General features: G+C 39.2%; 2 protein-coding genes across 4 annotated transcripts; one reads left to right on the top strand and one right to left on the bottom strand.

Annotated features, from left to right (window-relative positions):
• The first annotated feature begins 40 nt into the window (after positions 1-40).
• On the top strand, positions 41-11466 carry LOC120804294 (serine hydroxymethyltransferase, mitochondrial-like). 3 transcript variants are annotated; one of them, XR_005709429.1, is made up of 12 exons: positions 41-241; positions 1339-1533; positions 4216-4295; positions 5112-5312; positions 6622-6703; positions 6871-6993; positions 7267-7406; positions 7641-7803; positions 8009-8108; positions 8588-8743; positions 9125-9435; positions 9989-10064. XR_005709429.1 is itself a non-coding variant. In XM_040153660.1 (12 exons), the coding sequence occupies exons 1-12, from the start codon at positions 119-121 to the stop codon at positions 10114-10116; spliced, it is 1599 nt and encodes a 532-aa protein (XP_040009594.1). In that variant the 5' UTR covers positions 41-118; the 3' UTR covers positions 10117-11466. The 3 variants fall into 3 exon arrangements, 2 of the variants coding, with proteins under 2 accessions (XP_040009594.1, XP_040009595.1); XM_040153660.1 differs by having other exon boundaries at positions 9125-9232; positions 9989-11466; XM_040153661.1 differs by lacking the exons at positions 41-241; positions 1339-1533 and adding an exon at positions 4087-4099 and having other exon boundaries at positions 9125-9232; positions 9989-11466.
• Positions 11467-13978: 2512 nt separating this feature from the next.
• ndufa4l2a (NDUFA4 mitochondrial complex associated like 2a) lies at positions 13979-20092 on the bottom strand. The gene is made up of 4 exons (XM_040151880.1): positions 19967-20092; positions 15800-15885; positions 14991-15051; positions 13979-14854 (listed from the first exon to the last, which is right to left on the bottom strand). The coding sequence occupies exons 1-4, from the start codon at positions 20009-20011 to the stop codon at positions 14798-14800; spliced, it is 249 nt and encodes an 82-aa protein (XP_040007814.1). The 5' UTR covers positions 20012-20092; the 3' UTR covers positions 13979-14797.
• Between the last annotated feature and the right edge of the window lie 7221 nt (positions 20093-27313).

Below are 27313 nucleotides of genomic sequence, written 5' to 3'. Positions count from 1 at the left end.
ATGAATTCCTAGCTTGTTCAATGCACAGTAGCTATGTTGGATTAGATATTTCTTCTTCAAAGACAGGAACCAAATGATTTATAGATGTAGTCACTTTTATCAGTGATACATAGTACGCATGTCCTTTGCTCCCTCCCAGTGCTGTTTTTACTCTCACCCTTTGCACCTTGAAAGTGTTCTGTTTTCCCAGCCCTCTGCTGTCACAGACATGCTTTATTTGTCATTAAGGCAAACATTACGGGTGAGTAAATTTGTTTAATAATGTATTTAGTTTTGAGCTTTTAAAAAAAAAAAAAAAAAAATACATGCACAGATCCCTTTGTATCTATATTAAAAGTTCTTTTCTCCCGCTCCTAAGAGCAGTTGTGACTAAATCACTTATTATCGCAAACTAGGTCAGTCTTTTCACTCCAGGTCACTTAATCCCTGATAGAAATGTCTGGTTTGAAGATGCACATTGTGTACGCTATATTTTCAATTTGTCTGTTTGGTTGTATAAGTGTCAACGTGTGTGTCTAATAACTGTGATTATCTCAGGTTGTCAAAACAGAAAAGAGCACCACTGTTTGTCCCAGAATATTTTTTGTGTTGTTGAATGAAAATTGACTGTACAGTCTGCGCTTTATGCAACACTTAATATAGTCAAGGCTTAGAAAACATAATGAACACAAAAGATGAAAGGAGACTTGCTTCAACACATTTTTATGCTTGAAAAGTAATCTGTGTATTAGGCCAAACTAACACATAGTTATGTAACTATCATGCAGCTACAAGCTGCCTTCAACAAACAAGACCCTGATAACTATGTCACTGCGTGTCTTGCCAGCCCACATTACACTTTTCGTGTCCAAGGTTTTCCGAAACTGCTCCACCGAATTACACGTTTGGTTTTTCACTGCCTTTCATTTAATGGATTGTTTAGAACATCAAAAAACACATTATTCTAACTCCCCTGTTTCCAAACCCCCAGTGCAAAGTATTATAATTTTGAGTGATCAAAGTGTTTTTGTATAGGCTTACTCTTCATGAGCCTTCCAAAAGACACCAAAGGAGCAATCTTGGACAACAACAACGAAACAGAACCCTTCAGAAACTGTTCAACTCTGCACAGCTTATAGCACAATGGAGAGTTGCATCAGATCCTGTGAATTGACGTTTATCTCCTCAATAAGGTTTTCTAAACCTAGAGCAGAACTATCTCTCCAGGGTCTTCCCAAATCGAACTTACATATTATTTACAGTGACAAAGAACAGTTTTAAAACCACTATTTAAAAAGTGGATATTTAGTTGTTGACTGTGATGATTCTTGTGTGTTTATCCACCACCCCATGCTGCAGTCCCTCTTCCCCAGGGTTTCAGGATGTGTGGGCCCACATCGCCAGATCACTGTGGAGTCGTGCAGGCGAGGCCTCAGCAACGCCAGTGGTTGGACGGGACAGGAGAGCCTGGCCCAGGATGACCCAGAGATGTGGAGCCTCCTGCAGCAGGAGAAGGACAGGCAGTGCCGGGGACTGGAGCTTATTGCATCAGAGGTAAATATAAAAAAGAAAGGGAGAGAAGCAGTGGACTGGATGTTTTGTGTTTCATGGTCTGTTTGATCTATGTCACTCACAATTTTCCTTTACTATTCTCATTTAATATTAACTTTTTATAAGATTACTTAGTAAGCTTAGTTAAATTTAAAATCATTGATCTTGCTTGAGTCAAACTGAAACTGAAAATTGAACAGAGGGTGGAGGGTAATTGTAAGTAGTGAGACAATATTGGAGAGTTGGGCTGATCCCTTTGGTTATTTTGCTGATTTTAAATAAAGAGGAAATAACTATTTACTGTAAAAGTTTCCTACATAGCCCTGAAAAAACAGTGCTCACACAGTAATGGGACAAGGACAACAGGACCTCAGATTCATTTTAAAAGTTCACAGTTCAACAAGATTTCTCAGCGTTTTCACACAGAAGCAGTCTCCCATTTCCATTGATGTGAATGGCCCAACACTGGCTATTTAACCTGGCTGGTATGACATATAAAAGGCTGAACATGGTTTACAATAGTATACATAGCACAGTTATAGAGTTACTGTGAAGTTACTGAATGTTTACTATAATCGGTAGCCTCTTAATTCCTGGAACACATGTTGGCAGCGTAACCCTGCGCAACCTTCTCAGAAATTGTTCCTGCTCTTCTCAATCACAAAGTGATTTACAAAGTAATTATGAACCTTAATAATTGCTTTAACTTTTCTTAAGGTGATCAAATTAAGAAAAAAATCATAGAAAAGAGACCAGAATTTGGAACGGCCTCTTCCATGTATTATCTTGTGGGTAAAAACACTCGATAACAGGTTGTATGTTAACAGTGATGACCCGCGACCACCAGTCAAAAGGAAAGATCAAAAGTGCCTGTTTAAATGTTTGTTCAGTGTCTTGCGTCATCTAGAGTTTTTGTGTGAAACTGGTAATGGAAAAACAGTTGAGTATAACACATTAACTCTTCAAAGGTTTTCTGTACAGCATTAATAAAAGGCAAAACACGTTTTCATTTACCACGTAAATTTTTTCATTCTTTATTACCTGGTTGTTCCATTCAGATTGTTGGTAGATTAGTTTTTCCACAGTATAATTTCAGGGAAAAAAAACTACAAACATATAATAAACATTTAAATTTCATACAATAGTCAACCATGGTGGAAATTTAGGCTTCTCCTGTGTACAAAATTCATGAAAGCACCACAGACTAACAGGGATAATTCACAGTCAGTGAATATATTTAAATGTGAAAATCATCTGTGCAGTAAAAACAGGATGTGCAAATTAATCACTAAATAGTGAGTTTGCAAGGTGGATCATTATATGCATGGTGATTGGTTTGACAGATGTTTTGTTCAAATTCTTGCTGTGTATCTTCTGTATGAAAGCAGCTGTTCAGGCTGTGAATATACAAGACGTTACTAATTATCATTTGTGCTTTTCTGTGGACAGAGGTGTTGAGGATGTCGTATGCGAGACAGAAAGCAAGAAAAGCAGCTCGAACTGCAGAGGAGCCTCCTTCAGCAGTGTAACCGCCAGTCACCAGAGCTGTCGTTTCTAGAATTTAACTGTTTTCTTCAGAGCGTTCGCCAAGATTCCCTTCCCATTTCCCCCCTTGCAAGTCACTAATTTCATCTAAGTGGAAGCTGGGGGGAAAAGAGGGGCGCTTTCATTCTTTTATTCTCCAGCAACTATTTATCTACAGTACTATTAGTCACTGTGACATCTAAAAGATTCTCATCTTCTTGTGCATGTGCTGTCAGTCAGTCGCTGCTGATTCCCAATAGAGAGCCCCTGTTTTTTTCTTTGGGAACACAGTCAAATGAGCCCATTAGGTTTCCCCACTAATTTCTGCCATCGATCTCCACAATTAAAGTTGTGACAGAGGAAGGGTGACCGTGGAGGTGTGTGTGTTCGTGTGTGTCGAGATAGTGTTCTGAAATGTAATAGAGAGAGTTTTATGTCACATGGGAGGGCAGGTTTTAAATCCCATTGGAAAGATCGTGGGATCTCTGAGCAGCGAGAGGCTTAGTATAATAACAAGGCAGAGGGGGCGGCTGAGGAAGACAGAGAGAGAGAGGGCGGGAGAAAGAGAGGGAGAGAGAGAGAGAGAAAATATGTACAGGAGTGAGAGTGGGAGAAAAAAGACTGAGACAGGACGATTTTCTGCAGGTCCGTCTCTCCTCTGACCCTCAAGTTTCTTTGGGAGGTTTGACACTGTGCTGAAACCCACAGGGATTCAGTATTATTTAGATTCCTCTCTATTAATCCCCTAATTTGACTGTAGTACCGCTAATAGTTTAATCATTTTAGATAAGCTAATTTAAATAATTTTGCAGCTTCCAGAAAAGACTGTGATGAACCTTTTATAATATTTATGCAACATATTTAACTGATTTAAATAGCTTTGATTATCCTTCTCTGACTCTGGAACTTGTCTTACTGTATTTATAATTGGTATTTGCAAGAGAGTTGAACTAAATTACATACTGGATAACTCAAATTGACTGTGGTTATACTGTGTGGGTGGCCTTGTTGAAAAAGAGAAGAGGGTTCTGTCGCCCTTCTCCAGGTAAATAAAGGTTATATTTGGATGGTGACAGTGTTCTGAATATATAAGCATTAAAAAAAAAAAAAAAATAACAGTGTGGCTCTGGATCTTGACACTGTGCTTGTTTGTCCTGTCAGAACTTCTGCAGCCGTGCAGCGCTTGAGGCCCAGGGATCATGTCTGAATAACAAATACTCTGAGGGATACCCAGGACAAAGGCAACTACACAGATAATGCACTTTCCAAATTATACATTGCATGTGATTTAAGATTGTGACAATAATTACCCAAGATATTTTAAATAAAGCCAGTGAATTGGACTTGGGACCAAAAGGTTGCCAATTTTACTCCCTTACTAGAATGTATATGATGCCATTCAAAATAATATGATACAGAACTTTACAACATAATAAACTATTATATGACATAATAGGACTTGATACAATATGAAACAAAACCATATAATACAATACAATATGATATGATATGACACAATACAAAAATGATAAAGCGCCATGATAAAATACAGTGTAATATGATATGATATTACACAACACAATCCGATAAAACAGGATACAAAATTACACAATATGATGCAATACAATACAATACAACACAGAGCAAAAGGATATGATACAGTACAAAATTATACAACATGATATGATATGATACAATACGATACAAAATGATACATTTTGATTCAATAAAAAATGACAGAATATGATGCAATACAAAATGGTATGATACGATGCAGTATGACGTGACTCAATAATTAAAAATTATACACAACATAAAACAATGTGATACAATACAATACAATGGGAGGTGCAGGAGAGAAGTGAATGAATGACACTGGCTTTCCCACCACTGTTAATGTGCCTTTTACCAAGGCATTTAAGCAACTGTCAGCTCCCATGTGTGAGTATGAAGTAGAAAATATACATTTACAACACTTGAGAAATAATTTTAAACTATTCTTGATTTTTCACTATTTTTCCTGTCAACTTTTAATGGATGTGACTTGTCTATCTCAGGTACTATGGTGGTGCAGAGATCGTAGACCAGATTGAGCTGCTGTGTCAGAAACGAGCGCTCACCGCCTTTGGTCTGGACTCAAATTTGTGGGGCGTCAACGTCCAGCCATACTCCGGCTCCCCCGCTAACTTTGCGGCCTACACATCTGTACTGCGGCCTCATGACCGCATCATGGGCCTGGATCTGCCCGACGGAGGACAGTGAGTGAAGATTTTACTATCTCTTCAAGCCAGAAATGCTTGAATATATACCTTCAGTATTTTTTAGTTTGTCGTCTGTGGAGCAAGCGATAATGTGGAGCAAGCGATAACTGTTTTTCAAAATGTAATGGATGTAATAAAGTTACCAAGACAATAAAAATAAACAAATGCGGAAGGCCAAGAGAAGAAGAAACACATACATTTGAAGGAATACTTCTAATTATATCTGCTATTTCCACTCTTGATTTTGCTGGTTTGTACATAAAAACCTTCTCTTTCAAAATTTGGTAGAGTTTTCCTAGAGTAAACAACTGTTTTGTTATGGGGGACAAAACATATGATAACTCTGATTAGTGGTGCGATAACTAATAATAATAATAATAATAATATCTTGTAAATGATTCTTACAGGATTTTACATTAAAATTTTAAAACAAAATAAGTAATAATTGCTGAGTAGTAATAATGTGATCATATGCCATTACTGGGAATTCGTAACAATGAATTATTACATAGTTTTATTCAGTACATTTTGATGGACATTTTATTAAATGTCTGGCAGTTGTTATGTTATTAATTGCTACAGTTTTGTTAAATTAGCCATGAAATGGTTGGAGATTTTGCCTGTGTAGTTTTGACATTTTCCCACATGAAACTGGATGTTGTTAACGTCAAGAGGCGCTCATGTAAATGACACAATGTTAGTCACGCAGTCTAAATTTGTCACATCATACCACCCTCTTTGAAAGAAATATATTTTACATGCTTTAACTACAGCAATGGAAGCTTGGGAAATTTAAACAAATCAACTCCTTACATTACCACTGCAGGTGATAGTTAGCTTTATGAATGCAGACCTGCACGTTTTATATGCCAGACACTATGTAAAACTTATATGGTGGCTGGTCTGGAGTTGGTAGTACAGTACAGAATGAGAGCAAGAAAAAATATATGAAAAATAAGCATTAAAGAAAGTATATTTGACATATGCATAACAATAGCAGAATGATATACCCAGTGGCACAAGATAAAAACATGAAACAGCATTTTTCTAAGATCTAGTCTTTGCATGACCAGACAAATACGTGCACAAGCCACAGTCACTACAGATGAGCTGTAGATGGGAGGAAGGACTAGAGGAAGGGTGGAGGTAAATATTCTGGTCAGATGGAAGAGAAATCCGGAGCTAGAGATGTCAGAATAAGTTCACAATGCTATAGAAAACCTTGTATGAACCCTCACCTGTTGAACTTCTGAGATGCGTGCTCTACTGTTATCAATCTAATTTTTTCTATTCCACAACATTTCAGCCTTACCCACGGCTACATGACAGATGCCAAGAGAATCTCAGCCACCTCCATCTACTTTGAATCGATGCCTTACAAGCTGGATGTGAGAAATAATTTGGCTCACTTTTAGTAAATAGAAATTAAGATTTGAATCAAACTTGTCAAAGGGAATCTGTAAAGAAAAAGAATGCTGAAGCTGAAAAGATATCCGACTGTAGAAAACTTCTCTGTGACTCCTCCGTCTATCCCTGTCCTCCTGTATCATCTCAGCCCAAAACGGGTCTGATAGATTATGACCAGCTAGACAGGATGGCCCGACTCTTCAGACCTAGACTCATCATAGCAGGAACCAGTGCCTACGCTCGCCTCATCAACTACGCTCGCATGAAGAAGGTACTTCTTATGTCAGGAATTATGTCCACCATGTTGTTTTCTAAAGCAGTAGTGGTACAAGTAGTAGTAAAGTAACAAAAGCAGGGGGGAAAAAAAAAATCAATAAGCAGCTTATTAATTCCCCAAAACCAAGAATGAAAAAATATAAGGACAATAAACACAGGAAACACAAAAAGAATGATAAATGAGTATCTACAATAAAACAATATTTCCAAAAGATTGAACATAGGAATGACTTTTATCACTTAGTGTCTCTGAATGTGTGTGTTTCAGCTGTGTGTGGAGCTGAATGCCTACCTGCTGGCAGACATGGCTCATATCAGCGGCCTGGTGGCAGCAGGGGCCGTTCCCTCACCTTTCGAACATGCCGACCTGGTCACCTCCACTACCCATAAGTCCCTGCGTGGAGCAAGGTGACAACCTGGATGCCGTGTGTGAATCTTTTTTTTTAATATATATTTGTTACAGGATAAGTTTCGACTTATGTCAGGTCAGTTTATTAAAATACTGTGTGTGTTATATGTACCATGTGAAAAAATAGAGTTTATTTACGTAATAAGCCGTGCAGGACCAATACTGTTTATTGTCAAATCCAAAATTCAAAAGAGGCATTTTAGGCTGGCCTTCTTTCTCTCTCTGCTCTGCAGGGCTGGTCTGATCTTCTACCGGAAAGGTGTGCGTTCTGTGGATAAGAAAGGTCGGGAGGTGACCTACGACCTCCAGGACAGGGTGAACTTTGCCGTGTTCCCGTCACTTCAGGGAGGACCTCACAACCACGCCATTGCCGGGGTGGCCGTCGCCCTCAAACAGGTCCAGATACTTTTTTTATTAAAAATCTCCAATAGCCTGAAAACTCAAATAAGAGAGAAAATCCTTAGGGAATATACTCTGCAGAACATTTGAAACTCCGACTTATTTTTAAACTCATACATGAGCTACTGAAACTAGCATGTCCTAGTCGCCATCTGGAGTGTCCTGATATGGACTCTCTCAAAAATAATTTCTGTGTCTGCAGGCTTCCACTCCCATGTTCAAACAGTACATAGCTCAAGTGCTGCTGAACGCCAAGGCCATGGCTAACGCTCTGCTGAAGAAAGGCTACACCCTGGTGTCAGGTACCGAAGCAAATGTTTTAATGATAAAGATGCAATTCATTCATTCAAGTCTTTTCTTATACATATACTTATGTACAAAAGACGTCTGTTTATGTTTTGTGTTTTTTTTTCACTGACTATGGAATTCGATTTAGCATTTTGCTAGTAATATTGGATTTCTGCCTCTCACAGTCCCTGACATAGTTGCTTTTGGATCACTTCTTTATTTGCTCCAACCTAATTTGCATTCTGTTCTCATGACTTTGGAAAAGTTCGCTTAACCTTCTCTTGACAGTTGAATCGGAAAAAAGCCAATATTAAGAGGGATTCTTAAAGAAGTGATGATAGCTTTTATCACTGTGTGAATAAAAGTTTGAGTCGAGAGTGAAAGGAAACGGCAATCTATCTCACCGTTAGACAAATTAACCCCCGAAACTCAACAAATTTAATTGTATCCTAATCATTAATTTTGCACAAAATCTCTCTCCTCCTCCTCCTAGGTGGAACGGACAACCACCTGGTCTTGGTTGACCTTCGACCTCGCGGGATGGACGGGGCTCGGGCTGAGAGGGTCCTGGAGCTGGTGTCCATCACCGCCAACAAGAACACCTGCCCGGGAGACAAGAGCGCCCTCACTCCAGGAGGACTTAGGCTGGGTACTCAAATAAAAACATAAAAGCTTGTGCATGAGGTGTTGGTAAATGGGTTATTCTCGGTGAAGAGCTGCAAGACTGGAGGTTGTCTGGGCAGAATCTGTGAACCACTACGTTTTCCGACCTGTATGATATTGGACCCTTTCTTCTATGTCTGTCTGTCTGTCTGTCTTCTGTGATGTGTCTCTGTTTGCTCTTGTCTATCTGTTTTTTGTATGTGTGTCTGTCGGCCTGTCAGTCAATCTGTCAGCATGTCTCTCTCAATAGCACCAATCTTAACCTCTTTACCAACTTTAACAACAGTGATCGAACTAATATTGTCATATCTTTTTTTTTTTTTTTTTAATTCTTACCGTTCTTTTATCCACCGTCACTTTCTTACAGGAACCCCAGCTCTGACCTCCCGACAGTTCAGCGAGGCAGACTTTGAGAAGGTTGTGGAATTTATTGATGAAGGGATTCAGATCGCTCTGGATGTGAAGAAGAAGACTGGTGAGAGAAGAAGAAGCTACCTTGTTTGTGTAAACTTTTTGTTTACTCAGTGAAAATGGGGGAGTGGTGTGGTAGACACACCGGGGTGACACATAGTTTGTTGAAAGAGCTTTCCAGGGATGATGAACACTTGATACGGTGTTCAAAAGTGACATGATGATGTACACCAAAGGAAAAAAAACAGTAACTGTTAAAAGTTTTTGGTAGGTTCAGTGTTTTATTCATTTTTGTCTTATTTATACATGTACAACATACTAACGTTAATAATTCTGCTTGCAGTTAGGGACTGTATGAAAATTATTAAGGGGGAGTGGGGTTCAGAAAATAGGTAGGGTTGTAGGGATGTATATTTTTTCTTTTTTCTGAAGGGAGGTTAGTCTAATTCCACTTGTCTTCGGCAAATATGAGAAAATTTTTGTTGCATTTACATATTTTGGTTTAAATTGGAGCATACCATCTTAAATTTTTTGCACGCTTTTAGTTATTAATGGCAACATGACTTGCATCAATGAATAGTGTTTTATTACTTTGAGTTATTGTGGGGATGGGGTTGTAATTTTTGTCTAAGTTAAGTTGAGGGTCCAATGACAATATTAATAATACAAAACATGATGATCAGCCCCCCTCCCAACTCCAATCATTTTTGTACAATCCCTAACTAACATTTTTTCAAGCACATTCTCAAAATATTTCAGGCAGAGTTATATACGACTAGAACCTAAAGCTTGTTGTTTTGCTTCCTCTGGCTCCCAACAGGAAACCTGGCCAGCTTCAAGTCCTTCCTGTTGGAGGACCCAGAGACAGTGTCGCGCACCGCAGACCTCCGCCAGCGGGTGGAGCTATTCTCCAGGCCCTTCCCCATGCCGGGATTCATTGACCACTGACAACACCACAGGCAGAAAGGCAGTTTCCCCATCACCTCGTGAACCCACTGGATCCTCTAGACCTCCTCTAATGTAACGTGGACATTTCTGCCCCCAGTCAAATTTCCGTATCAACTCATCACATTATATCTGCCAGATAACATGAAAAGTGTAATATGATGCAAATGTATCAAAGCCTGATAAATAAAAAAGTCACATCATACACATTTCTGGCTAATGTATCAAGGCTCTTCATAATAACATCAGCACTTAACTTTGCTCAAAAGAAAAAGATATTATTAAGTGTTGAGTGAAATTATAAAATAGTCAAATAATTCCAGTGTCACACATTTATTAGTTTTTAATGGCTCTAACAATAATACTAATGGTAACAATAATGTAATAACTTACTACAAGTTGTGTTATATTTACACCACATTATTATATTTATAACACATTATAATGTATTAATAAGCAGATATAAGTGTTTATTAATGTATTTGTCAACAACTATAACGCATCTCGTGGGAACCTATGAAAGGAGGCTGTTGTATAAAAACCTAATGAATGATGATATAGTAAAACACCTAAACATGTCCTTATATCCACTTACAGCCACCTTATAATGTGTTATAAGTCTTTTATTAAGTATTCATATACTACTAATAAATAATACATAAGGAGACTTACAGTAAAGTGTTACATTATGTCTTATGCTTTTTATGAAATGATACCACAATAGTGGGATGATGTTAAATGTGCAGCAGGTTATCACATCCGCAGGTTTAATTGCATTAGCATCTCATTCAGCAGAACAATTTGTTACTCTTGACTTTCTACTTATTACAGTACTGGGCAAAATTCTTAGAGGACATTTTGGGAAATGATTTTTGAAGCTACTAGATATGGAAACTGATTTGTTTTGAGAAGACAAGCGATGTTGAGGTCGATAATGGTGATAATTTCCATTAAGATGAAATAATTTTTAAAAAAGATTTTTTTAAAATGTTGCACAGTACTGTACATTATGTGGCAGCTGATACGTCAACGAGTTTTCACTTCACATACAGGAGAGCTAAGAAGGACTTGAAGTGTTCTAGTGTTTTCAGGTATTTGGCTCTTTGTCACTAAGCGCTCTTCAGAGCCCTCATTGGTGTCAGGCTTTGTCCCGGGCCCTGGGAAACTCCCAGCAGCTGTGTTGGGAATTGAACACACGTGATGTTTACAACCACAAACCAAAAATGGGAAACAGTTAAACCACGTTAACATTTTTAATTGACGTTTTTAGGCTTTTTTTTGTAAAACATACTAACGTCACCTACTTTACCCTCACTTTGATTAGTTATTGTAAAGGATTTGTAATCTTCTTAATTGCAATAAAAACTCGAATGTTTAGTTTAAAAACCGAAGTTTGTATTATTTCAGAAGCTCTCTGTTGTCACTTGCACTGGTTCAGTTTGGTATGTAAACCTGCTGCTATCTAACTTTTGATAGAGAGGCAGATGATTTACAGTCGAAGGAAGGCGGAGACGCTTCAGGGTTTTATAAACACTGATCCGTGTTAAGCTGCTGGCATTTCCTCTGGTCATTTCCTCGCACTGTCAACTTCAGGGAATAGTCCAGAAAAAGAATATGAAAGCTGATCTCTACACAGAGACAGAGATATGCAGAAAGATGGTTGGAGCCGAAGCTTCACACCCTGAGAAAACTTTGGATGTCACCAAACAAAGACCATCTTCACTCACTCTCCTTGCAGAAGGAACAAAACCATGTTTATTTTTGTGATACTGTCTCTTCTTATGTAATACTGCAACCACCCATTACATAATGCTAATATACACAGACAGATCATAATATACATGGGAAGATGAGAACATTATGTAAAACCAGCGTCCTTCACTGTCCTCACAAAACCGTCAGAACTTGGGTTTCTGTTTATTTAATGCTTCCTCTCCCACTGGTTCTCAAATTGCTGCAATCAGATCTTTATACTCCCAGCAAGATTAAAAAAAAAAAAAAAAGAGCCAGACTCCTCTTTCTTTCACTCTGGGATGAAATTATTAAGTTTGCCGTTATTTTATTTCGATGTTTTTTTTTCCTATTCCAAGAGGAACGTTTCCTCTGAGACACAAAGTGCTTTATAAAGCAGCACTAAACATAGACAACTGCTGCTGCCTAATGGAGCGCTTAATATTTAGTTCACTAAAGAACTGAATGGACTTTTGTTTTGTGTCAGACTTCCTCAGTTTTTTCAGTTAAATGTTATTGCTTCAGTTTCTGCCAGAGGAATGTGTCCCCTCTGCAGAGAGTTGCCGGCTGAATCACAGGTCAAAGGTCAGGGAAGCACTCAGCTCTGTCGTCAGAAAACACACACTCGCACACACATGCAGCATCACAACACAAATAACGACTCATCTGCTTCATCTCTGTGCCTGTTTCTCATGACCTGACAGCTCCTTTGACACAGCCTGTGTGTGTGTGTGTGTGTGTGTGTGTGTGTGTGTGTGTGTGTGTGTGTGTGTGTGTGTGTGTGTGTGTGTGAATTTTAAGGCTTTTAAATGTCGTCTAGGGAAATCATTTGATCCCTCATTTTCCATCGTTCTAGGTCACTAGCCCTCCCCTTATTGCTACAACAATCCCTGTGGTGTTCAAAAGAAGGATGGTTTTTTTGATCCTCGTGATTCTTATTCTCTCTTCATTCCTACTTTTTGTTGCATTATGGGGAGGAAATCACAGCCGGCGCTGAGATGAATAGGAGTGCAGAGAGCCGAAGGAGAGGTCTGAGGTTTCTTAAGAGGAGGAAACAGGAGTCTCACCTTCCCTGAACAAAGCTGAGAGATCCTGTAAGAATTTAAGAGTTTGTTTATCGGAAATAGTAAAGGAGTTACTGAGGAAGTTAATAAAGCAGGGAAGAAGGGAGGGACAAAAACTCTATGTCAATATTTAATAAGACAGCGGGAAATATTCTCAGAAATCGGGACAATTTATGCCGTCCAGTCTGGGACCGACTAATCCTATGGTCTGCTGAGAGTTGCCGCACATTGATATTCATTTTAACATTACTCCATTTGCAGTATATTCAGGGTATTTTTGATTCAGCACTTCGTTCACTGCTCAGCATCATCTTCGAAAGAATAAAGCAAGAGTGGCAGAAGCAGAGTTGAATGTGAAGCCAACATGTGAAAACAGTGTTTGTGACTGAGATTTGGTTACTTTAAAATCTTAACTTTTAAACTGTTTATGTTATTTCAGTCTGCAACAACTTTCTTCTTCTCCAGTGGTACCTGGAAGTCGGACTGGTGTGTGTGTGTGTGTGTTCAGGTTGTACACAGTGTGCTCTGCTGTCATACATCAACTCCATGCTGGGGGACTGTTCAACATCCTGCCGCTGCTGTTGTTGATCAAAGACAAAGGGCTGCTGTCAAACACACAGGTGCACACACACAGAAACGCACGCACGCACGCACGCACGCACGCACGCACGCACGCACGCACGCACACACACACACACACACACACACACACACACATACACACACACAGTCCACTAAATGTGGTTGTACAATCACCATTCAGGCTGCAAAGTGACAGCTGCACTGCCAACAGATGAATCTGTTCCATCAGAGTTACTGATTATGTGTTTTTATCTTCGGATGTGGAAAAAGATCTGTATCGGTTCCATGCAGGTGTCTAAGTAAAGTCATCTATCTGTGTGTGTGTGTGTGCACTTGTTCTTCCATCTTTGTGATCAGTTATAGACCAAGTCATAGCCTATGAGTTATAGACCTTATGGACTTAGGACATTTAGGTTTCAGGTTAGAGGGTTTTAGGTTAAGGGTTAGCGTAATGGGGCCAGAATCAACATGAATGAATGAATCAAACATGAATCAGACAGTTTATTTATTGAAAGAATTCAGCTCAGTTTATGCATTTCTGCCGTTTTTCATAACTTACACCGTCATTGTGGAATCTAGTGGCTGCTAAACCTACGATCATGTGACAGTTATGAAGAAACACATGCAGTCCGGTCACATTAATCACATTGATCTTCAATGCGATGCGGCAGGCCAGTGTCATTTTATGAGAAGCTGGCACAGTTAAAGCTCCACACTCGAAGAATATACGAGGAAACACAAGCCTGACAAGCTGCGGAAGAAGACAGCACTGTGTTGCATTTAACCTTCAAACGCTGAAAAGAAGAAAAGAAAGCTTAACGAAGCATGTCAGAGTGTTTGCAAGTTTGAGCTCCTTAATTACAAAGTATAAGTAAAGTATACTAATATATGCCCGGAATAATCAGAGAAATTGATTCGAATTTCTAAAACACAGCAGCATGGTTAACAAAATGGTTCTCTAGTATTAGTAGCATATTAGCGAATCTAAATCCTTTATTTACGATACATTAGCAAAACAGACCAGGAATATTTAGACATAAAGGGAGCATTTGCCTACGTGTGTCATATGTCTCCTGCATATGTTTTAAGTATGTAGAAATGTTACATATTTAACTTTTTCAGTTTTCATGTGTGCCCTAAGGATCCGTTCGCTGAAAATCCCAGTCTCATTAACAACGTCAAGGGCTCATCACTAAAGGTTTAAGGAGCCCCATGAAGGATCCATTTCACCTTCCACCCACTATGAGGAGGGGAAGAGGAATGAATCTGACCGTAGATCAGGATTTTTCCACTCTGGGTTGTGAGATTTAGAACTTAGGTCCCTCCTTCTTCAGGTTTTTGTAGTCGGTGTTGATGGCCACAAACTGGGAAAGAGGAAGAAGAAGATCAAATTCAACAGAAGCTTCATGATTATAATATCTGCATCCAACAAAAATGTAAATTACAGTTAGAGTGTCGCCCCAGTTTCCTAACACTGAATACTTGTATGTTCTGTATTACCTTGTACTGGTATGTGGGGTCAAGTTTATTCCATGGTTCAGGATTATTGGTCTTGTTCCAGCTAAACACACAAACAGATATGCACAGAATTGGGATAAACTGGCATCACGTTAGGCTGTTTAGGAATCTGATATACATGAATAAAGCTCCCATTTTGCAATAAAAAAATAAAATGAAATAAAAGAAGCAAGGAAAACCAAAAGTTGAGGGTCACATTCAAACTCAGCACACAGTACGTGCTTTAAGAGCACCGTGCCACCACGTTCTAGTAATTTCCTCAGGCTTGTAAACAATCACTGCTGTAAAGAAGTGATGAAAGACCTGCAAAGATAAGTGCACCATCCTGTGACCTCTTAAAAGCACGCAACTGTGTCTGCTGCTAATTGGAGTATCATTAAGGGTAGATCAACCGTTTGGATAGCAGCAGGGGAAGGGGACGTCCAAGCAAGAGGTGGCTCAAGGGAGAAAAGACAGCAAGCGGGGCACCCTGTTGTCAGTAACACTCATAAAACAAATCCATCTGTTTTATTAGAGTGAAAAAATATTCGCCTGCCCTCCACACTGAATTTCTGGCTGATATGATGACTTACAGAGGTCTAATTAGACTAAAATGAACATCTCATTAATTTGAAAACAGAAATAAACAGGTGTCTTAGCCAGGAAAAAAAACATCTATTAACATGCTAATTAGCAGATTCCTTTGACACAGTGAATTTTTTTTTTTGGTTTTAGCAACAATCATACTGACATTACATATTCTTTTTAATAGCATATTATCAGAAGTCAGAGTGAAATTTGAAGGTCCTTACATAACATAGGGCGCTCTGGCCAGCCGCAACAGATAGAGACATGCTCCACCCATTCCCAAACAGATGAAGAAGAACTGGGGGATGAGCTGAAGGCAGAGAGAGAGAATCAGAGGACCGAGCTTGTTTGATCTTATAATACGTTAGTTTATTTCAACTGCGTTGATTTGTTGTTTCTGAATATACCAATAAATGTACTGAAAAAATATACAGATACTGTTTGGTGCTCAAGTTACATTTCATGCTGTAGAGCAGTTAAAACTGTCAGAAGCAACACGCCTCTTTGACTGATGGACATTTGATTGACTGAGTGGTTGGAGCCCACATGATCAGATGGAACAGACAGCTGTGATTTTACAGCCAGAGGTGGAAATGTGGTCAAATCCTAAATATGCTCGGCATTCAGAGTTTGACCTATAGTATGGAGGAAGTATAAAAGTGTTAGTGGTAGATGTACTTTAAAAGAATCAGCTTACCAGCAACTGTAAATTTCGACACACTTCACACATTACACGTTGTTAGTTTAATCCGTAAAAAAGACAATTTCTGGTTTTACTGGTCACCTGCTTGTGATTGAACCTGCATATTGTATATTGCCTGAATTTTGTTTTAGTTGTCCTGTCCATCTTTGTTACTTTCTTTCACAGGGCATTGCTGTAGAAGAGCATATGCTCGGCCAGCTCTTATATGTACCGTAAATAGAGGTTCGGTGCTAATATCAACCAACCGTCTTCGAGCTCTAGCTCTAGCTTGTCTAACTGTTCTCTATGTTTAACTATTAATTTAAAGTTAGCATTAAATAAATGTAGTGGAGCCATCCATGTAAACTGCCAGATACAAAAAAGTTTTTAGTTTTTTCATTGCCTGAGTAAATGTACACTTTGTTACTTTCCATAAAGTGTCGATAGCCATTTATGGACAGCTGTACCCTCTGCAACACAGCTGGACAAGGGAGGCTATTTTTGTTTGGCAACATAAAGGAAGTTTGATTAAAAAAAACTCGTTCCAAGTTTCCACAGAAAGAGCAATAAACTCAGAAGAGTTGGTCAAACACTCATCACTGGGATGTTTTACAGATCACCGGGAAGAAAGATGAAGACAGTGGGGAATGTCATGGACGGTGTTGATTCAGAGGATCTTTATATACCCTTGTAATAATTTTAGTGAAAGTTATTGTCATTGTCTGTCGTCATTATTGTTCTGCTGCAAGCAGCAGGTCTCAGCTGAACAGTCTGTTGCTATAGCAGCCAACATTGCACAGCGGTTTAACTGACAAGGTCACATCCTCCATTTTGTCGGAAATGAGACTAACCAAAGTAGACAGGCATCTTTCTTTTACCCCCCAAACGACCTTGCTGGAGCATTATCTGCAGGTAACCATTTTACTACAGCTCTGTTTTTGTGATTGTTGATTTGTGATTCAACATAGTTTAGTTTTTCTGTGATCAGATTTCGGCTAACCACGCTCGCCACTATACTAACCCATGGAGCTAATGTTCAAGGTCCAGGGTCGAATTTATTCTCATTCTTTCCATAGACGACAATCACTATACAGGGGAATGAACTAGCGATTCTTCAGTGCTATGGTGTACACATTAATAACAGAAACTATTTTTTTTTAAAAAGACAAAATCAAATACAAACACAGTAAAGTGCAAGTTGTATTAAGTTAAGAGTAAGGGGAAGTCAATGACTGTGTTGCTCATACAACATCCGAAGTAAGAGCCCAATTACTGTTGTGTACTTAACTCTTTTACTGTTACTCTTGTTTATTAAATTAAATACTGTGCTGTACTTGCTGTGGGGACATAATGTTGACCTGTCACTGTTGCCCGTGCAGTGAAAAAAAAAAAAAGAGCAAGCGAGTTACATATTTCTATTTTTTGTTTTATTTTTCAGTGCAACTTTCTCAGCACTACAGCTTGTTGCAGCATAAGTATTTCAGTGCCAGTATTTCCTTTTTCAGATCAGGTATTGTTTTCAGTGCCAAAATCTAAAATCACCGCCCTGGCTCCGTTAGTTGCACGATGCACAATCTAACTGATTACTCTATAGTTACATGAATCCAGTCTCCTTTTTACTGTCATAATTATTTTTTTAATTTTGTTATCTCGTCACTTTCTGATTCGAAATCACTATCATTGAATTTTCACGTCCAATACTGTTTTCACGGTTTCAAAAAAACCTCAAAGACAATCGACTATCTTCAACCTTTATGGGACCTGTCTTCAGCTCACTGCACACCTATGAACCTACATTCGTATCGAGGGAAGAAGAGTTATAGTCCACCACCTGCCCACTTGAAAAATTTGAAAAAAATCCTGATTTGCTGGTCATAAAAACCAAAGTGATGCTGGCCAGAGAATACTCTTGTATACAGTGTGTCTAGCAGCTAGTACCATGATGGACAACAGTGACTCCTGACACTATGCGTGCTGAATGTCTCAGTGAATATGCAAATGTAAAAGCGCCTTCCTGAATTGGAAATGGGCAGATGCAGCATTTTATGAACTGAGGAGAGGAGCTGTTCAACTTACTATCTCAACTCTGAGAAACTCTCCTCTGAATCACAAATCAGCTGTCAACAATAACACCAGGGTAACTATTAACCCACTCTAAATTCATATGAAGTGAATTTATTTTATACTCCAGCTGAGATTTACTGTGGCCTGCTGTTGGACCAGGCTTAGTGGAAACTGCACACTGTATTTGACACCACTTGAAATGTAGCAGGGTTGGTCTGAGCAGCTGACCAATAGCAGCTCTGGGGATTAACTACTGGCCTATTGGCTTTTGCTCCATCATCATGTTTTTCTGCAAAGTGTGTACTTTTACTTTTGATACTTTACATTTTGCTGATAGTACTTTTACTATTACGCAGGACTTTTACTCAGGATGAAATATTTACGTTGTTTTATTGTTTTACTCAAGAAAAAGATCACTGGAGAAAGACAACCAGAGAGAGAAAACCAGCCATTGATTCAGAGACAAAAACGATCATTTTTCCTGTCAGCTGAAGATTTCAGCAGCATGACTGAAACTCTGTCAAACTCTGTCCATCTGTCTGCCTGCCTGTCTCTCTGATTGTCTGTCCCTCTGCCTCTTAGACTTTCTGCTGTGTGACTCTGCTGTCTGTCTCCTTACACTACACTGAAATCAGCTACAGCATTAAATTCAGTAATTTTTAGTAACTTGATCAAGGAGGCTTGTTGAGACTCACAGGGATTTGCTCCCTGCAGCTTCTCTCTCACTCTATCTTACAGCCTGTCTCTCAGCCTGTCTGTCTCTCAGCCTGTCTGTCTCAGATGATAGACCGTATCAAGGAGCTTTGGTAGAGTCTCATAGGGATTTCCTCCCTGCAGTTTTTCTCTCGCTGTATCTCTGTCTCCTGGGAGGCTGATGACAAGAAGTTAAAACTCTGTCACTCCGCTCTCTGACAGCAGAGCTGGTAAATAACACAGAAATATCCTGTCCCCTGTAGCGACAACTCTCATTTTTGAATGTATTTTATTCCAACCACTCATTTTTTAAATGCTTGGATTTTTGTCAGTTTAGATTTGGGAGGTTTGTTAAAGTCATGGGAGGGTTTTTAAGGTCTTAAGCCTCTCTCAGTTTGACTTGATTTCAAATGAGCCACTGAAGCAACTTAACCTACTGAATTAATGTTAAAATAAGATGAGACAAAATTAGATTTAGATCCTGTCTCTTGGTTTGATTAATTAATTTACCAGTACCCTAAATATACTGCTGGCAATCATCAGGTTTTTCTGCTACTGTATTTTATTGCAAAAGGGCTAAAACTGAATTAATAGTTATTTCCAGCTAGCATTTTAATATACAGTATAATAGGCTCGATTCATTGTGCAATATTTTTTTAGAAATCTTAGAAACAGAAATATATCAGGATGTGTTAGTACCAAAACCCAAATTTTAACCTGAATTTAAGAGCTTAACCAGGTACAGGAGCTGCAAATTAGCTTCAGCTTTATTTTATTATACTTTCATCAGCAAAATTCAAGAAATTTGGCAATGAAGAGACTTTGTTTGTTTGCTACTCAAACTTTATCTACATGTTAAAACATTTTAAATGTGAAAGCAGGTTATAACAGGTTTGTCAAAACATGAAAGTAGTAAAGAGAAACAAACAGGAATTAAATGTAGATTACTTACGCCAGGGTGCCTCTTAGCATGCTCTACAGCTGTCCGAAATATCATTGCTCCAGCTTATAGAAATTTAGGAACTAATTATTCAAAGTCAATAATTCAGACCCTTGTTATCAACAACCACAAGCTCTGCACAGCCCTCCACATGCAGCATTTAGACCTGCTGCATGTGGAGGGAGGAGGGGAGGAGGGGGAGGAGGGGGAGGAGAAAGAGGTCAATTACATCTGATTACAGCTACTTCTGCTCCCGGGTTGGGGTTATTACAATGTGCTGGATACTGTGTACCGGTTTATGTTTGAACAAGAAGGTTCCTTCCTTGTAAATATTCATTAACGCATTACTTAAATCAGGGGCTTCAATCAGAAGAAGTTGAGTAAGCTCCTGCAGGGAGCTCGGAGGCCTTTTCTCCCTCACTTCCTTCCCTGAGTTTAAAGACTTCTCAGCCCTTTGGGGTCTGACTGGAGTAAATAGTAAAACATACAAACACAGTGTCCCTTTAAAAGACACCTGGGAAAATATGTGTCTACGGACCTCATCAGTTGCCCAAATCATGTCTTTAAAGATACCAGTGCAAAAAGACAGTGTATACACGTCCCAAAAAAACACAGTTCAGTTGACGGCTGTTGAAACGAAGAGAAAGAAAAGGAAATACCCTCACACAGGAATGAGGCTCTACCAGGTTGAAATGGTGCTGCAAATAAACACAACATTTCTCGGGGTGGGGGGTATTTTCTTTCTCCAAAATGGAGTCCTAATCTTGAGAAAAAAAATAATATAACACATATTACAATACACAATATAACAGCTGAAAACAAAAACACTTGCACGTAAGTCTGTTGTTTTTCCGTGATGCTATCATGTTGCCTCCTCTTCAAAAGCACTCTGGGAAATTGTGCCTTTTTCATCCACCCAATGACAGATTCTCCGTCTGATGATCTTGGCAACCGAAGTCCACCGGCACTCCAAAACATAATTATGGACCACAATCACCGTGTTTGTATCTCGTTAGGACTTCAGCACATTAGGCCAGTCAGCACAGTGGAGGACCAGAATGCAGAGTTTTCAGCTCCTTGACAATGAATTGCAAATTAAGTCTCAGCTTTATTTTTTTTACTGCTCATGTTTAATATGTCGAATCAATTAAAGGAACATTGTCGGAGCAAGTGCTTTACACATGGTTCAACCTGGAAAAGCTTAGCTCAGGATGACTATCAGCTCTTAACCCAGCCAAGAATCCTCATCTGAAAGGGTCACAGCTGAAAACCATGCCTGAGGAGCACAATAAAGATGTCACCTTCGCATTAGCGCTTGTAAAACTATTAGTTCAGTTTGAATTAAAGGGGGCGGATGTTTTTCCCCCTTTTTAACGTCTGAAGTTTTCATCCTGTTGCACAATCTCCGTAAACGATAACATAAAACAACCAGTGGGGTCAATGCGACAATGCTTTGCAGCTACAAAAAATGTACTGTTGTGTTTTGCAGTCCTTGTGCCACTGATTGATACTGACATTAGAAAAACCCCAGATGTACACGTAACTGTACGCTCACATAAAAGAAAACCTCCTGGCCTGTTTAATGGACCTGTGTCTATGATTCATTGCAGTCCAGTTTAATTGGAAGGTTAAACAAAAACAATTCAATTTGGCCAAAAGAGCACTTTGCTTTCAACTTCTCAGATGTTTTAATATTTCCCAGGCACCACACATCTGTCCTCAGATAATAAAGCAGCACTGTTAAGGTCACATGAGCATCATCTATATTTATAATTCAGAGTGGCATTTATGTATTTTTTAAAGTTGTAGGGTCAAAATGGTTTTCTTGGAATCAGCCATGAAATTTGCATAACGTATCACGGATAGCATTGAACTTTAACTGAAATGAAGAAAATGATCATTTGCCAAACTGGAGCTACATGGTTTCTCATAACAGCACAGATTCATTCTAATGACTTCATCAGCCTCAGACGAGGTGTCTGCAGACGGTGATAAATCCCAGAGTGAGACAGGACCATGGTACCTCCAACCTGTCAAATCAGTGTGTGTGTGTGTGAGAGAGAGAGAGAGAGAGAGACAGAGACAGAGAGAGAGAGAGAGAGAGAGAGAGAGAGAGAGTGTAGTATTGGCAGTCAGATCTTTTGCTAATGAGCTCCTGGAACTGTCTTGTCTGCCTCCACCATGTCTGACCAAGACACACTTACATGTAGAATGTGTGTGTGTGTGTAGGTGTGTGTGTGTGTGTGTGTGTGTGTGTGTGTCTGTGCACGTGCGTGCGTGTGTGCATGTGTGAGCACATTTAATCAGTTTTTCACACCTGATCTTAAGTGATACCCTATCCAGGATCACCTTTACTTTACCTCCTGTCGGGTTGACAGGTGGCTCTGAAAAGTTTGTAGTTGGGTTCAAGTCACCTACAAAGGATGCCAAAAGTGACAAGTTTTCACAGTAGTAAAAAAATATGAAAACACCCACAGAAACTTCTCTAACTGTTCCTGTAGCATAGTTAACTTTTCCACAGTCAAATCAAATGCTTAGTATGTTCAAAATAAATCATTTTTAAAAAAAATATTTGGCTAAACACACTGCTGCTATATCACCCATAGCCTTATTTGAACCTTCAAAGAAGTGGAACACAAATGAGTGGACAAAAGAGAAGTGGATTATGCTGCAGAAATGGTTAAACGTCAACTGACAACACCCTCTCTTCTTAGTGAGGGAAACTACACACTTTTTATAGCCACCTTTCAAAGTAGAGTGTTTTATACTCAACAAGAGAAAGATTTTGACTGGAGTATCCCTTTAGCAGAAATACCAAGTTGTACCAAAGAAATGAATACCATTAAAATAACAACTGGCCATCAATGATACAGAGACAGCAGCTTCTCACAAACTGTCCATGCTCTCTGTCCAGGCAGGAAGTTTCAGGTCTGTTAGGGTCATTCAGCTTATGATGTTGATGCTTCTTGTGCCGATCTGTGAGCTTCTCAGTGAGAGCACTAAGTCACTCTGGCTGGACGGCAACCAGCACGTCTTTTGAAGAAAACGAAGGCGTGAGAACAAGATGTTTGAGGGTCTATGGAAACTCTAGCTCGGGAGTCAAAAAACTCTAATGGGAATACAGAGTTTTAAAATTGTGAAAATGTATGTGCATGCAGACAAAACTGGTTGAATATAATAATATGAAAGCACAATTACGATCATGTTATAGGTACTTCAAAGGAAAATATGTTTATTACTGTATGTTTTAGCCCATTTACTACAAACTGATTATAACTGACAGACCATAGGTTTTTAGAGTGATATGTAATGTTCCAGGCAGAGCTCAGTTCATGTCCATAAAATAATTGTAAATGACTTGAAGTCATAATTTTGTTTAAAGCAGCAGCAGCAGTGTCTTCACACATTGCCTTCCAGTTCTCGTGGGAAGCCCTGACATTTGAGACGAGATGGACAGCTGCCAAACAGCACTGAATGTATGTGCTTTCAACCACACAAGACGAGGCAAAGTAACTATGTACATTTACACAAGTACTGTACTCCAGTGCAAATTTGAAATTCTTGCACTTTACTTTTCACAGCTATAGTTACTTTTTACTTTTCAGATTAATATTTTATCCACAAAACCTATGATCAAAATGTAAAATATGATACGATAAATTAAACTACCCAAAAGTGTGTATAAAATAGTTAAAATTAGTTCCAGTAACATTTTTAATGACGGACTTTTACTTGTAATGGAGTATTTTTATAGTGTGATAGTGCTATTTTTACTTTAATACTTCTTCCATCATTTCTTGCTTTAAGCTGCATTACGCCTCGGCAATGACAAAAAGATAGAAAGATAAAGAAATGAAAGTAACAAATTACCCCCAAACACTTATTTTCAAAATTTTATTCACATATTTTCATGTGCAACGAGCGTCACCTGGAATGCACCAAACGAAGTAAAGACCTGGTTGAAATTATTGGAACCCGTGAATTTTAGGTACAGAATTTAGAATATCTTCAGGAATAAATGCCAATTAACCAATTTTTCTAAAATCAAAATATTTTAATAAAATGTCCAAGGTTACTGAGTAAAAGAACATAAAGCAGCCCCACAGCATGATAAAACCCCCACCATGTTTTACTGTAGGTAGGCTGTTCTTTTCCCGATGGGCTTCATTTCGTCGCCATGAACAAACTGATGCTCTGCATACCCAAAGAGCTCTACTTTGGTTTCATCTGTCCACAGAACAATATCCCAGAAAGACTGTGGCTTATCTGTGAAAGTTTTTCCAGACATTAGTCTTGCCTTTTTGTGCCTTTCTTCCAATAGCGGCGTCCTCCTTGGCCTTCGCCCATGAAGCCCTACTTGGTTTAGTGATATGGGCCGAAACCACCACTCCAGATGGTTCCAGGTCAGCCTGAAGCTCTTTAGGTGTAGCACATGGGGTTTATTTCCACAATTGGCATCAACCTTTGCAGACTTCCCTCATTGAGTTTCTTCTTGGAAGCTTATTAACAGTTTTATGACTGTGAAACTTCTTGATAGCATTATGAACTGTTGAAATAGGGATTTCAAGATCTTTGGTGATCACCTTGTAACCTTTAAGGTTGTTACGTCTTTTCATAATAGCATTTCTGATGCTATCACAGTTCATTTGTCTTCGCCACTGTGAAAAAGAAACTGGAAACCATCAGCCCCTTCTTATGTAGTAAAACCGTTATTCATTGGTTAATTTAGGGTCATGTGAACACAAAGAATTAAGCACAGGTGAGTCTTATTTGTTTTTTTATTTGGTTTGAGGAACTCATTCAAATTCATCGAAAGGGTGCCAATTATTGTGTCGAGTGTACATTTTATGTCTGTGTTTTTCATTTCACTATATTAAATCATTTTTTTGTTATTGTTGTTGTTCAGCAACTTTGGACATTTTATTAAATATTGTGATGAAACAAAATTGGTGAATTTGCATTTGCAAGATATTCTAAATTCTGTGTGCCAACAATTTCAATCAGGACTGTAGGTTCAAGCTACAACCCCATTTCCATTACACGCTGTGCAGATGCCCCAGTAAACTGGGAAATAAGGACATGATCCCTCACAGGCTTCCCACCTTTGAAAAAGGCCATCTATGTTTGCAATAGTCTGCCAAAACTTGAGCCCAGACTGAAGAGAGACAGAAAGCATGGAAACAGTGCGGTTGTCTGCAACAAAGATCCTGTTAGATTTCACCTCAAAACCTGCAGTTACCCCAAACGGCTATTTTAAACTCTGTAACAATGAAGACCTGTCTGTACTGGTTTAAAAAACAAAAAAAGAACAAGAAGCATAAGAAGTGGATCATGTTGCTTCTTCCAGAATTATTCAGAATTTTTGACAGGCTCAAGTTTTACACTGGAAAAATTAAAAAAAAATCAGAATTCCAACCATTAAAAAAACCTCAGTGTGGATCTGTCACGTTCTCAGCTCTGGGTTTTTATTTTCTCCCCCCCTCCAACACGGGACTGTGTGACATGAGCTCAGCACTGCCTGGTGTTCCTACTGACCTTCAACACTGCAGCTCACTGATAAATCCTACTAATTGGACACAGGCCAGTACTATGGCACAAAAAGGGTCCAATATAGTGCGGGCTTGTTTAAAAATACACACAATCTGCATGCTGTACCTACAGTATCCCTTGAGCTGTTTGATGAAACAATTTATTTAGAAACCCCACCTAATGATGACGACTATTTTCCTAGCAGTAAATTTGAAATGTGCATCACTGACATTTGGCAAGCTGGTGACAGTTCACGCAACAGAGAAAAAAAAGGAATGGGAGAGGTGAGCAAGAGGGAGGTGGAAGCATGGAAGGAACATGGATAAAAGTGGGCAGCATGATCACCCATCACATCTGTCTTATGCTGTTGAATTTGAGCCACGACACATCAGGAAGGGCTCAGAAGAACCACAGGGATCCTAAGCACAGAATGTTGTGTCTTTGTATTTCTCAAACTCAGACCAATAAGATTTAAGAGATTATTCATCTGCTTGTTTATGGTGTTTAACAAACCAAAAGGGACAAAATGGAAGCCCCATTAGCTGAACGTGAGGACTATGTATTGTATGGAAAGAAAAGGGTAGAAAACAGCCATTATCCACTGTTTTCCTTGAGTTTGCACCTGCAGTTGAAGTATTTTTTCCCCCTAAATATCATCAAGAAAGCCCTGCCGAAATGTAGAGTAGCCATAGAAATAAATCCTCTTTACTTACCTTTACTCACAATGGATTGCCTTGTTTTCCCCTTTTTAATCCCTCTTGTTAAATTTGAGCCAATCACCCTGCAGTCACAGGCCTGTTTTGGCTCTGATTATCCCCACTCTGCCCTGCCGCGTGGGCGTGCGTGCGTGCGTGTGTGTGTGTGTGTGTGTGTGTCTGGCTGGCACACTGCTGCAGAACAAGCTGTCTGCGTGTTCTGAGCATTCAGCTGTGGCACAGTTTAACACCGCATAACATTATTAGGGGTCCGCTGAGTCAATAATGTGGATCACCAAGGAGCAAAACAGTAAAGCAAACACACCTGCAAGACACCCAGCAGTTCTTGAGTGGGAGTCAAAACCTTTAAGATTAGATTCATTGTTATTAAGGAGTATACAGTGTCAGGCTTCAAAAGTTCCAGCTGTCATATGTTCTTGTCAATATTAGGCTGATTAAACTGTTGGTTACTGCAGGGCACTACGTTACAAACAAAGCACTTTTTGTTCAACTGCCATTCCCAGAAGACCACAGCATCAGTTTCAGCATCAATGGAAACCTACAGCGAGAAAGTGTCTCTTTCTCAAAGCTGGCCGACACAGCAGCTCCAGGGGATGTAACCTCTTTAAGAAAATCGGTCAGAACCGGCTGTAGAGGTCGGTGTAATACTGCATGACAGAGCGACCGCTGTGCTTATGTTGACAGCAGGACGCAGCGGCTCAGTCGACACCGTGGAGGCTGAGGACAGAAAGACGAGATTTCGTGTTGCTCTGCGGCGCCATCTAGTGGCGCGACACTATACTGCAACACCTCCTCACATAGGAGGCATTTTAAGGGTGAGCTCATCCGAATTAGTAAATAAAACGGTGTCCTCACTTACCTCTGCTGATATCTATTCTCTGGTCCAGCCTTCTCAAATGTGAGGGAATGAGGCTTGTCTTTGTTTACTTCTGCTTTATTTGTCCAAATGGTAAAATCTTTCGGGTTTGGACTGTTGGTCAAAACAAAACAAGTCATTTGAAAACATATCATCTGCAGCTGTGGAAAACACTGCATGACAAGCATTTGTCAGACTTAATTTTATAGACTATAAAATTACTCGATTAATCTAAATAATAATCGACAGATCCCATAA

Source organism: Xiphias gladius, chromosome 18 (genome assembly GCF_016859285.1).
Source record: "Xiphias gladius isolate SHS-SW01 ecotype Sanya breed wild chromosome 18, ASM1685928v1, whole genome shotgun sequence".
Classification (NCBI taxonomy): Eukaryota; Metazoa; Chordata; class Actinopteri; order Istiophoriformes; family Xiphiidae; genus Xiphias; species Xiphias gladius.
This window is presented reverse-complemented; position numbering and strand designations above follow the sequence as displayed.